Raw genomic sequence first — 13,143 nt, forward strand, 5'->3', positions numbered from 1 at the left:
GGTCCCAGGTTCTAAGCACAGCTGGAGCTAAGGCACTAAAGTCTGTGCTCAGATTGGTCAGTAAGAGATGGTGAACACCTGAATAGCATGGCCCCAGGTCAACTAGAAAGACAGAACCCTATGCCCAAAAATCCGCTCTCAGGATAAGTAAATTCTTTTCACAAGGGGACTTCTAAAGACTAGTAATCTGTAAGCCTGAAATTTTACTATTAGAGATACAGGACATGAAGAGTCCTCTTGTAAAGAGTGGAATTTACTGATAATCTAGTCAGGAGCTGGGGAGCAGTGGAGATGGAACTGAACTAACTGTGCGAAGGAAGATTAAGTAGGGGCAGAGATGAAAGGAGAATGGAACAGGCCGCAAAGACAGATTATTCTACTTTGTCATTTGTTCTCATCAGCCTGGTCAACTGAAGCATGCCAGAGCTTCCTGTATTCGTGTGTTCCCTGCTTTGCCTCTTTCTTAGTAGGACTTATGAACCACGGTGGTGGGGAAAATATGAAGTTGCATAGACTTAGAGGTTTATTTTTCAAAGGATGACCAAGAAATCCATTTTGCCATCAATCCATAAATACAGTGCAATTTCCCAAAGCTCAGTTTACAAAGGAAGAAATTTAATAAATAGTTGAAGATACCTTGATTGAACCTCCAGATTCTGTGAATAGATTCATGGAATTATAAAGAGGTGGTTGCCTAGTAACCAAAATAAACAACTTTGGAACCTAAGAAACTAAGGAAGGTTTAAGATGCAGAACCTTGCTTCTCCCTTTGAAGATTGTGTTGTGGGAGGCCATTTTGGAGGTATTTCAAACACTGCTGTTTTAAAAGTGTCTGAAAGGAGCTCAGCAGCAGCTGAATGATGGAAGGCAGTCTGGAGTAGTTGACAAGATCTTGGATTAGGTGTCAGAAAGGTCAGTATTGCTTCAGAAGCTAACTAGTCCTGTGATCACAGTCGCATCTCTTCTCTCTGGGCCTCAGTATTGAAATATGTAAGATAAAAGAGCAGGAACAAATCATCCTTACAGCAGAGTTTCCAGAGTAATTTCAGGAGACAGCACTATATCCGTGAGTGCATGGTGAGGAATGAGAATTAGAAAGTAGAGGAGAAAAAATGAAGGAACTTTCTGACGAGAGAAACAGCAGAGAGAAGGGATTTGAAACGAATCAGGTTAAGAGGCTGTATTCTCTGATCCCACTCTCCCCACTAACTAAGCTTCCTTCATACATCCCACAAATACCTCTTGGGGCTGAGGTTTCTTTAATGTGTATAAAAACCTCTGAGAGCTTGTTAAAATGCAGATTTCTAGGCCTCATTTGCAGCCTACTGAATCAATATTCTGGGGTGTGCATTTTAACAAGCTCCTTAGGTGCTCTTGATGCAGTGTCCTTTAACTATATTTAACGCTGTCCTAGCAGCTGTCCCCTCTTGGGCCCTACCTTAGAACTTCAGAATCTGTGGGTGCAGGTGAGACTGTATTACTTTTACTGTGCTATGGTTTATTCTTTTTTAGCCTTTTTTTCTGTGGCAGTTTCTACTGCTTTAATGACAAGGAAAAAAGCAAGATATTATTCTTTATAGCACACATTATTCAGCCCACTTCAACTATTTCTGCGGAATAATGGTACCACACCCAGGGGGTGAGGGTAGGGGACTGAGAAGGTGAATAGAGAGTGAAACTAAATGTGGAACCTCTGAGATACCACCCATTTTAAGTCTGGATTCTTACACCACGTTTTAACTGGAGGCATGTGGCTTAACCCTTCCAATCCCACACCTGCCTGTCCACCTAAGTTCCTAGAAGGGCAGCAATAATGCTGGTGATTGCTACTTACCAGATTACAGGCCTTGTCTGCAGTTATGCCAGGTTTGAATAACTGTAGGATGCCATTTATTCAATTTCTTATGTGGTCAGTGCACAAAAGCACCTGAGACCTGCCACTCTGCTTTTGGTTCTTAAGGGGTGTTTGCTGAGAGAGAGGACCCTGCCTCAAAATGTTGGTCTAAGTAACATTTGTGGATAATATGGAGTCTCACAAGATTAAAAATTAAAATAACTGGTATGGACTATAAGTAATTTATAAATTTGTGTCTGACATAGATAGGTCAAGGAAGAGTTATGGAGCAGGCAGAAATTGAGCTGGCCCTGGAAGAATGGGTAGAATTTGTGTCAAGTATGGAAGAAAGGCTATTTCATTTAGAGGACGCAGATGGAAGCTCCACTCTGTGAAGGGAGGAATACTCGGAGAAGAGCTAGGACACTCAAGAGGTTACATGTCAGGACAAGGTCATTAACTGGAGGTCCTTAACCATTAACAGGTCACACTTGTGGGGAACCCCAAATGCCAGGCCGAGCGATATAAGACTTTGAACAGAGAGGAAGCAACGTTTGAAGAAAAACTGAGAGCACGAGATACTCCTGGAAAGGGGACAAAGGGCTGAGCTTTGGAGACAACTGTGAGAATTGAAAGCAAAGATCTGATACAAAAAATACTTAGAGTGCTGCACCATTTCTTTCTTTTGTCCTTCTAATTCACATGACTTGCCGTCCCCAGCTCATCTGTCCTCCAAGTTCTTTTCTTTCTGTACTGCTATGGGCTACCAATTTCTACCGACCTAGAACGCTGACTAGTTCCTCCCCTTCCTTTAACAGGTGACTGGTCATGCTTCCTGGCCCTGCCTCTGGACCAGGCAGTGTGGAAGGAAGCATTTGCTGGGGAAACAATGACCAGGACCCAAAGGGAAAAGAACTTTCTCCCCTACTGTCTCCATCGGTCACTACCCCCACGGCTGGCATGGGGCATGATTTTCTACTTAAAACCAAGAAGCAAGGAGGAGTGCACCTCCGTCTCCAGCGTGCCTCCAGTCTTTGACTTCAGCCCACAGTACTGTGCGCACCTCAAGAACCAATATCTGAAAAAGGCTGCTTCAAACCTTACCTTCTCTCGGGAGGTGGTGTGGCAGCGAGGGCTGCCCAGCATTCCTTACAGCCATTACAGCTTTGACCATGTGTACAATGCAGACAATATCATCCAAGTTCCTCACATCAGGAAGGCCCGACCTGAGAAACCTGTCAGCTTTAAGTTCTTGGATTCTTCGGGTCCTTCAGCAAGGGTTACCTCCCAGGCCACGAAGACAGAATGCTCTGCCAATCTTAAGAAGCCAAAGAAATCAAACTCAGCACGCACAGTCCAGGAAACATCTTGTGTTCACAGTCTTCATCCCTCAGGGGATTCAGACACACTGAGTCTGTCACTTTCTCCAGATATGAACCTAGAAGAGAGGGAAGCCTGGCTTCCTCCTCCTGAGAAGGAGGCCAGAGCCTGGGAGGCTCTCGTGCTGGAAAAGCTGAACAAGCGCACTGCCCGATGGATCCAGAACAAGCGTCCTCTAAGGCCTGGGGTGTCTCCCAACAAGTGGCAGAGCTTCTTGCGTCAGCAATATGACTGGAGCCACATCCGGGATGAGCTCACTTCTGCCAGCGACCTGGAGCTCTTGAAACAGCTGGAGGAAGAAGAGACAGCGGATTTTGAGGATCGAAGTATCATCGTGCCCATCCAGGAAAAAAAGGAGCCAGAGCTGCTGCTTCCTGTTTATTATAGGTAGACTGGCTGGGCCTCAGACATGCCTTTGAGAATCCCTGGCTCCCCATCAAGGATTCCCTGGGTAGGCTCACACTCATTTCACAATGCACTCTCCTATCAGCCTCTCGTATTCTCCACCACTAATCTGCTAAGACTTCCATAAAGTAAGGTTTCTCAGCCTTGGCACTACTGATACTCTGGGTTGGATAATTCTGTTGTGGGAGGCTGCCCGTGCATTGTAGGATGTGTAGCAGCATTCCTCTGATGCCAGTAGCAGTCCCCAGTTGTGACAACCAAAGATGTCTCCAGACATTGACATATGTCCCTTTGAGGGATAAAACTGCTCCCTGTTGAGAACCACTGCCTTTAAAGAGATTGGTTCTCAGCCTTTCCCTTTCTGCTAATCCAGTTTCTATCCAGGTGCTTCCAGAAATGTATCCATGGTGAGAATGAGGAAGGCAGAGCCCTCATGGGTCTTGAGATTTGGTCCTGCCTCACTTCGAATAAGCAGCCAGCATGTCACTGACTCAAAAACTGACTGGCAGCAGGAGAGAGAAGTAAACAACCTGAGAGAAGAGGATTACTGTGCATTTCTTAGATTGCTTCCTTCTCATTGATAGCTAGAGGGAAGACTGGAGCTATTATAATATCTGATTCTAAAAAGGGAAATAAAAGTAAGCGGAAACCCATTTATTTTTTCATTGGACAAAGATAAATTGCATTCCCACTACTTTCCAGGTATTTTGTAAAGTACCAGCAATGTAATGTAAATGAGATGGACATGGACCTATCCTTTAAGGAGCTTACAATCTGTCCACTGGAGGTGGGCAGATATTAAAATAACCACACACGTAATAAAGTGAGGTAATGTAGGAGGTGAGTTCCCTTCCCCAAGTCCACGCAAACTCTAAGGGCACCGATGTTAAAGAAGGGTACTGCTGGGAGGATGTCCACTCCGTCGTGCTGTCCAGTGGCTGCAAAAGCAGTGGCTCCACTAGGTGAGTGGGGAGGTGGCTGGAGACAGGCCCTTTTGGCAGCTCCATATTCAGCTGGAACCTTGGAGGCAAGGTCAGTAGTTAAACATAGGTGTTCTTTAAATGCCCATTATGAGCTGAGCTTAAAGAGGAAAGGGAATGAGCTGTGGATCTGATGGAAAGGGGAGGTCCATCTGCTACATTTCCCCACCTTGTCTCCCTCTCTCACTCCTGCCAAGAATGCCCAACTACTTATCGCAAGTGCAGAGATTAGAAACTATGTCTGGCAACAATAAGACCGCAGAGGATATCAGTGGACAGAGGAGCATCTGCCAGCCCCCAAAGAAGAGCTACTTCCGACAGATGAATGACCGAGCTGGAAAGTTTGCTTACTCCACAGACAACACCTTTGAACAGGAGATTTACTTTGGTAATAGAGCTGGGTGGGGGCTGTGGTGGGCATGGAATAAGGAGGTGGAAGGTAGCGAGGGGATAACACAATCATGGATATGGATGAAAGTTCCTGGATGACCCAGGTGCTTATAGTTAACATTCCCTGGTTACTTGCACAGGAGCTGGATGTGTTTTTTTTGTTTGTTTGGTTTTTTTTGGGGGGGGGGGTGCGGTGCACACAAGAATCTGGTGGGGAGGAAACTGTTCTCCCTTTCCCCACGCTACTCTATCCCTCTATCTTACCAAGGAGGCAGTAGAGGGTGGAACTGTAAAGCAAGACTTGGCTTTGGAAACGAGCTACCTCTTCTCTGTACACCCTTCTCCCTCTCTCACTTTGAGATATTCCTCCACTGAAATGCTATACTGGAAAAAAAAAAATCAGGCTTTGGAGTAAAGGACATCTGAGTTTAAATCCTGGCTTAACCTCTTCCTACTAACCTTCAGCAAATTATATAATCCCCCTGAGCCTATGTACCTTATTAGTAAAACAATATTAACAAAAATGCACTTCAAGTAAGAGCAGACAAGGAAGCATCTATAATGCTTCTTGCCAAATGCCCAGTAAATGTCCACTACCTTCCCCTTCCATCTTACTATCCTTGAGATGCCTAAGCTTCCAGGATACACAATCTAGGTCTGCATGCTCCAAGCTGTTTATTCTTTTCTACCCTCACGTTGTTCCTAAATTGCTGTCAACTGAAACTCTTTTTAAATGCCTAACAAAATTATTCAGACGAAGGTATTTATGACTGATGAAATGAATTAGGTAGCCCTTTATTAGTATTTAGCTTTTCATAGGGACCAATGTCTATCAGGTAGCTAGACAGGTTCTGCTTTGGCTTCCAGGGCTCTGAGGCCACTAACTCATATTTCCAAGCTGTGGTCACCTTCAAGAGATGTCCCCAAACATGGCAGTCATGAATCGTAGGGGCTAAAATGATCCTGGTGATTGAAAATCCAGAAAGAAGGAGGAGGAGGGTGCTGGGGACTCATTTATCTGTTTACAGATAACGTCCAGGTTATTCACAAGATTGGTGCAAAGAGAGACCAAATTTTCCTGGAAAACCGCAACCAGTACAACAAGCAGCTATCTAAGGTCTTCCCTGAAACCCCAGAAAAGTGGACTTCCCAGCCAGTTCCGGAAGCGCGTAAGCAGGAAGCCGATATGATAATTGGGGTAAAGATGGAAGTGTGGCTATTTCCTATAGGCCTCTCTTCATTGGGTGGGCACCAACATCGAGGGGGACTAAAAATCATCTCATAAACTACTAACTGAAACTAGGAAGAGCCTTTGTGGAGCATCCATTCAGATGAAATCCGATAAAACTTAGGTGTAATAAAGAGGTTTAGAGTCAGTAATTACCAATAAGGTAGATCCTATCTTAATGCTTCCAGGCAAAGTATATCAAACCCTTGATCCTGCACTCTGCCCTTTTTCCTTGGGCTGGCTCTACCTTCCCACTCCTTTCTCAGGCCCATACATGCTTCAGAGTCATCCTCTGTTTTAAGTTTCTGTTTCACATGTACATCTTTCTTCACTCTGTAAGACAGACAAGATAGAGGGAAGAGAAGTAGCCAGGAAATGAACTTATGGAACAAAAAATGGCCATCCTCCAGAGACTATGTCTCCATTTCCCATGACTCTTTTCTTTGCAGTATCACTGTTCAGATGGGCCCCCTGGTGTGTAGAAATGAACTAGCAGCAGTACTGACCCATTCTTTTCTCCACCAGCCCCAAACCTGTCTCTAGTGCTGCCTGGCTAGGCAAGAGTCACTAGAATAGAGGAGGTGCTAAAGATGGCAGCCATGCACAGCTTCCCCAGTGCTCACACACCCTCTTTCTTTGTTGAGGACCACCATTATAAAGCAGTAGAGGAATTATAATATCTGATTCTAAAAAGGGAAATAAAAGTAAGCGGAAACCCATTTATTTTTTCATTGGACAAAGATAAATTGCATTTCCACTACTTTCCAGGTATTTTGTAAAGTACCAGCAATGTAATGTAAATGAGATGGACATGGACCTATCCTTTAAGGAGCTTACAATCTGTCCACTGGAGGTGGGCAGATATTAAAATAACCACACACGTAATAAAGTGAGGTAATGTAGGAGGTGGGTTCCCTTCCCCAAGTCCACGCAAACTCTAAGGGCACCGATGTTAAAGAAGGGTACTGCTGGGAGGATGTCCACTCCGTCGTGCTGTCCAGTGGCTGCAAAAGCAGTGGCTCCACTAGGTGAGTGGGGAGGTGGCTGGAGACAGGCCCTTTTGGCAGCTCCATATTCAGCTGGAACCTTGGAGGCAAGGTCAGTAGTTAAACATAGGTGTTCTTTAAATGCCCATTATGAGCTGAGCTTAAAGAGGAAAGGGAATGAGCTGTGGATCTGATGGAAAGGGGAGGTCCATCTGCTACATTTCCCCACCTTGTCTCCCTCTCTCACTCCTGCCAAGAATGCCCAACTACTTATCGCAAGTGCAGAGATTAGAAACTATGTCTGGCAACAATAAGACCGCAGAGGATATCAGTGGACAGAGGAGCATCTGCCAGCCCCCAAAGAAGAGCTACTTCCGACAGATGAATGACCGAGCTGGAAAGTTTGCTTACTCCACAGACAACACCTTTGAACAGGAGATTTACTTTGGTAATAGAGCTGGGTGGGGGCTGTGGTGGGCATGGAATAAGGAGGTGGAAGGTAGCGAGGGGATAACACAATCATGGATATGGATGAAAGTTCCTGGATGACCCAGGTGCTTATAGTTAACATTCCCTGGTTACTTGCACAGGAGCTGGATGTGTTTTTTTTGTTTGTTTGGTTTTTTTTGGGGGGGGGCGGTGCACACAAGAATCTGGTGGGGAGGAAACTGTTCTCCCTTTCCCCACGCTACTCTATCCCTCTATCTTACCAAGGAGGCAGTAGAGGGTGGAACTGTAAAGCAAGACTTGGCTTTGGAAACGAGCTACCTCTTCTCTGTACACCCTTCTCCCTCTCTCACTTTGAGATATTCCTCCACTGAAATGCTATACTGGAAAAAAAAAAATCAGCCTTTGGAGTAAAGGACATCTGAGTTTAAATCCTGGCTTAACCTCTTCCTACTAACCTTCAGCAAATTATATAATCCCCCTGAGCCTATGTACCTTATTAGTAAAACAATATTAACAAAAATGCACTTCAAGTAAGAGCAGACAAGGAAGCATCTATAATGCTTCTTGCCAAATGCCCAGTAAATGTCCACTACCTTCCCCTTCCATCTTACTATCCTTGAGATGCCTAAGCTTCCAGGATACACAATCTAGGTCTGCAGGCTCCAAGCTGTTTATTCTTTTCTACCCTCACGTTGTTCCTAAATTGCTGTCAACTGAAACTCTTTTTAAATGCCTAACAAAATTATTCAGACGAAGGTATTTATGACTGATGAAATGAATTAGGTAGCCCTTTATTAGTATTTAGCTTTTCATAGGGACCAATGCCTATCAGGTAGCTAGACAGGTTCTGCTTTGGCTTCCAGGGCTCTGAGGCCACTAACTCATATTTCCAAGCTGTGGTCACCTTCAAGAGATGTCCCCAAACATGGCAGTCATGAATCGTAGGGGCTAAAATGATCCTGGTGATTGAAAATCCAGAAAGAAGGAGGAGGGTGCTGGGGACTCATTTATCTGTTTACAGATAACGTCCAGGTTATTCACAAGATTGGTGCAAAGAGAGACCAAATTTTCCTGGAAAACCGCAACCAGTACAACAAGCAGCTATCTAAGGTCTTCCCTGAAACCCCAGAAAAGTGGACTTCCCAGCCAGTTCCGGAAGCGCGTAAGCAGGAAGCCGATATGATAATTGGGGTAAAGATGGAAGTGTGGCTATTTCCTTTAGGCCTCTCTTCATTGGGTGGGCACCAGCATCGAGGGGGACTAAAAATCATCTCATAAACTACTAACTGAAACTAGGAAGAGCCTTTGTGGAGCATCCATTCAGATGAAATCCGATAAAACTTAGGTGTAATAAAGAGGTTTAGAGTCAATAATTACCAGTAAGGCAGATCCTATCTTAATGCTTCCAGGCAAAGTATATCAAACCCTTGATCCTGCACTCTGCCCTTTTTCCTTGGGCTGGCTCTACCTTCCCACTCCTTTCTCAGGCCCATACATGCTTCAGAGTCATCCTCTGTTTTAAGTTTCTGTTTCACATGTACATCTTTCTTCACTCTGTAAGACAGACAAGATAGAGGGAAGAGAAGTAGCCAGGAAATGAACTTATGGAACAGAAAATGGCCATCCTCCAGAGACTATGTCTCCATTTCCCATGACTCTTTTCTTTGCAGTATCACTGTTCAGATGGGCCCCCTGGTATGTAGAAACGAACTAGCAGCAGTACTGACCCATTCTTTTCTCCACCAGCCCCAAACCTGTCTCTAGTGCTGCCTGGCTAGGCAAGAGTCACTAGAATAGAGGAGGTGCTAAAGATGGCAGCCATGCACAGCTTCCCCAGTGCTCACACACCCTCTTTCTTTGTTGAGGACCACCATTATAAAGCAGTAGAGGAAGCACCCCAGCAAAGCCTTGGGTTGGGTCTTGGCAAGTCACCTTCTGGAGAGTTCAGTTGCTTCATTAAAACAGATAGTAATCGTTCCTAGAGCAAGGAACTTTTGTGGTACTTATTGACACTTAGGTGATTTTCTTAATGTTTTATAAAACAATACGGGCTGTACAAACTCAAGGCATTATTATTAGTACACTACCTTCCCCATAAGCCATGTCCTTTCCTCTGAGAATAAGCCAATTCAGAGACAGAAAGTTGATCAGTGGTTGCGAGGGAGGGAGAAATAGGTATGGGGTTTCTTTTGGGGGTGATGAAAATATTCTAAAATTAGATAGTGGTGATAGTTACACACTCTGCAAATACACTTAGAACAACTGAATTGTATATACTTTAAAAAGATGAATTTTCTAGCACATGAATTCTATCAATAAAGCTATTATTTTTTTTAAAAAAAACCCTCTGAGAATCCTACTGCATTCGCAGAAGCTTCACACCCATCTCACTTGTTCCATAGGCACTTTTTCCCAGTGGTGCTGGATGCCTGCCTTTTCCCCCGCAGAACACAGAACATTTAATGAGTCGATGCTGTAGGATTTTTCACATCAAACATTTCTTTTAAGATAGTATTTGAAATTGATCTGAGGGAAGTAAAGTCAGAATAGTTATATATACACACACCTTTGTATAACCATTTTATTCATCATCTCATCTTAGGAAATGTTAAGTATGAAAGAACCTGGAAATAATAGAAAAATTCCTGGGGTTAGATGTTGGTAGATTTTTTCCCTCTCCATTTTGATGGAATTGAAAAACTTTGATGATGATTTCTTTAAAATGATAAAAATTCTTAAGATACAAACTATACTTATTACTACATAGCCTTTAATTTCCCCCAGATCATGATAGAAAATTCTCTAGTGTGCCCAAACAAGCATTACGGTTCCCCTGCACCAGGCACAGGTTTTAGGGTACAAGTCTAAAAGGCACCATTTGTTCCCGCCAACAAAGCGTACTGCTGCACCTTTTGTCTCACAGAAAAATCAAAGGGTTGTTTCTTTGTGTGCTCCTTTCGAGATGACTTTTGATGTGGAAGCTGGCTACTGGATGTATTGCTACCTGACTAGAACTCAAAGGACTGGAAGTAAAATAAATGTTGGCCGTTATACATGTTTATTCCCACAGAGGTTAAATATCAGAGATTCAAGACTTTCTCACCATATCCATTTTAACTCCCTGAACAGGGAATTTAGGAGGGAGGGGGTTAATTCAACTACTTATCACTCCTTGGGAGGGATTTCAAGCAGGCTGGGAGAAGCAGGGAGTGTCATGTGACTGCACACATCCTACACTGCAAAGGAATGAAGCCCTGAATGGCGTGACTGAGTTCCCCGCCAGTGTGACGAAGCGGGGTGAGGACCATTTAGAGGCTATAGGGATCTGAGCCTAAACTGCCCTGGAGTCTCTCAGGACTTTTTTTCTGTACATTAGAAGAAATGGTATTACCTTCTTTGTTTAAGGGAAGGAATTGATTCAGAGCAAATCTAAATGTGTTAGAGTTAGAATGAAATCTTGGAAGAAACAGAAAGGGCTGATAGTGACAGATAAGAACATGAAACTGAGAAGCGGTGTAGCAAATAATAAATTTAATGATCTGGAAATATTTTTTATCTGTTTTGCCTTCTCCTTTTCCATACAACTAATCTGATACCAGGGAGAACAGTAAGCCTAGAAAAAACTATAACTTTTTATATAACAACTATAGTCATATATTATCTCGTTGTCAAATTTCCAACTGTTATTTGTCATAATTAGGAAAAACCCAGAAATGCCAAAACTTTTAAAACGTAGCAGCTTATATCACCATTCCTCCTCTCACATTAAAAAGAAAACTTAATTAGGAATTAATAACCAATTTTACTCTACTTTAAATTACAATATGTCAAATATTGAATTTTATGAGCATACCCTATTACATATAAACATATTTATATTCCTAAAGATTTATTAAACTTATAAAAAGGTTTGTAAATGTCTCAGCTTTTCTCCCCCATCATCACGGCTTTATCATGTCTCTCATCAGGACTTTTCCTAACTCCCTATGGGAGTTGTACTCAGTTCCCTATACAATCACAGGAAAGTTTGCTCTTGGGAATTTTGTTTTGCTTTGCTCTTAGTCAAGAATAGGAATGTGATGCTAGCTGGAAGCACAAGGCCTAGAACAGTGGGATGAGAATATCTCATACTGCCAAACTGCACAGCTTATAGGCCTGTGAAAGGAGCCCTCCGCTGGACTGCTTTGCCCACTCCGGCCAAGGATCTGCTGCTGCAGGTGGGTGAAGAGGACCTGCCTACTAAGACCAAGAAACTGAAGACACAGGCAGAATCACTGGAGGCTATAACTTGGCAACTTGTGGTCCTGCGGAGGATGCTGCAGGAATGGAAGACTGCCTGGGCTCTAAGTAAGAGAAGGGGGCGCGTCCAGAGATATCAGTATGTATTTGTGACGGGGGAAGGTCTCACCTTGTACTAGAGTTTCTCGATCTTTGAAAATCAATCTCTGTTGTGAAACATAATAATCTGGTTGCCTCATCAAGGTTAGACAAGACAAAAGCCTTTCACACAACACTAGTTGACATGTATCTGGCTGCTTTTTGCATAGGTGGGTTTTACTTCAGTGATTTGTGAAAACTCACTATATTGAGAACTCTTCACAGGCAGGGACTCTAACTTACTGACTTCTGGAACTTTATGCTCAACAAATGACACATGAAGAGAAGGATGAACTATGCTGCCCAAGCAATGGAAATATAATGATCAAAAAACCGGTAGTTGTCTATGGTATAAACTCTGCTCCAAAATTCATTTGGGGAATTGAGATTATCATATATCTCTTTGCCTCGAGAGATATGGGGGTAGAAGGTAGAGTGCCTGGAGCAGAGTAAGGGTCTAGTAAGGACTGCTGAAAGCTACAAGATCTGAGGACTCAAGGGCTGCTGCTTTTTAGAACATGAGAAATGAGGTTAGTTCAGGAAAAAGGGGCAATCCACCTTGTAAACTGGATCAATAAACAAAAAATGGTGGAAAAAGATACTGAATAAAAACTACTAGTAGGGAGCAACTACAGATGGTGGGAAAACTGAAATAAAAGCTTGATACCTGCAAAGAGAGCAGTTAGCAATAAAACAAGGAAAACCTTGAAAGCCAGATGGAAGAGCCCTCAAAAGCAAGGAAACCTAATGATAACCACAATCATTATACTTGAGTCTTTATTATCTTGCTAGGTTTTTCACTAAACTTTGTCTAGTTAACTCACTTAATATTCAGTATAGTAGCTTCATAAAATTTTATGAAAAATTTTAAGCTCAGACAGGTTAACTAACTTATCAAAGGTCACGCAGCTAATAACTTATTCCAAACCAGGTATGTCTGATAACAAGGTGCCCTTAACCAGTTTTATTGTGCACTATTTTCCAAATGGTATCAGTGAAGAGTTCTTATAGCAAAGAGAGATAGAATATAGGATGGGATTGGGGAGAGTTTTGTTTGGGAACTGACCAAGAGGATACACAGATCATCAGAGTATTAACTTCCCCAAGGATCCC

The 13,143-nt window shown here is 43.2% G+C and overlaps 1 protein-coding gene across 1 annotated transcript in view; it reads left to right on the plus strand.

The window, feature by feature from the left end:
* Nucleotides 1–2,703: 2,703 nt before the first annotated feature.
* Nucleotides 2,704–13,143, plus strand: part of HEATR4 (HEAT repeat containing 4) — a 33,257-nt gene continuing 22,817 nt past the window's right edge. The window contains 4 exon segments of the mRNA XM_023537048.1: nucleotides 2,704–3,601; nucleotides 4,797–4,987; nucleotides 6,018–6,158; nucleotides 11,800–12,000. Coding sequence (XP_023392816.1) covers nucleotides 2,724–3,601; nucleotides 4,797–4,987; nucleotides 6,018–6,158; nucleotides 11,800–12,000 — 1,411 coding nt within the window. The 5' untranslated portion in view covers nucleotides 2,704–2,723.

The sequence above is a fragment of the Pteropus vampyrus genome, unplaced genomic scaffold, assembly GCF_000151845.1.
Source record: "Pteropus vampyrus isolate Shadow unplaced genomic scaffold, Pvam_2.0 Scaffold177, whole genome shotgun sequence".
NCBI classification, from domain to species: domain Eukaryota; kingdom Metazoa; phylum Chordata; class Mammalia; order Chiroptera; family Pteropodidae; genus Pteropus; species Pteropus vampyrus.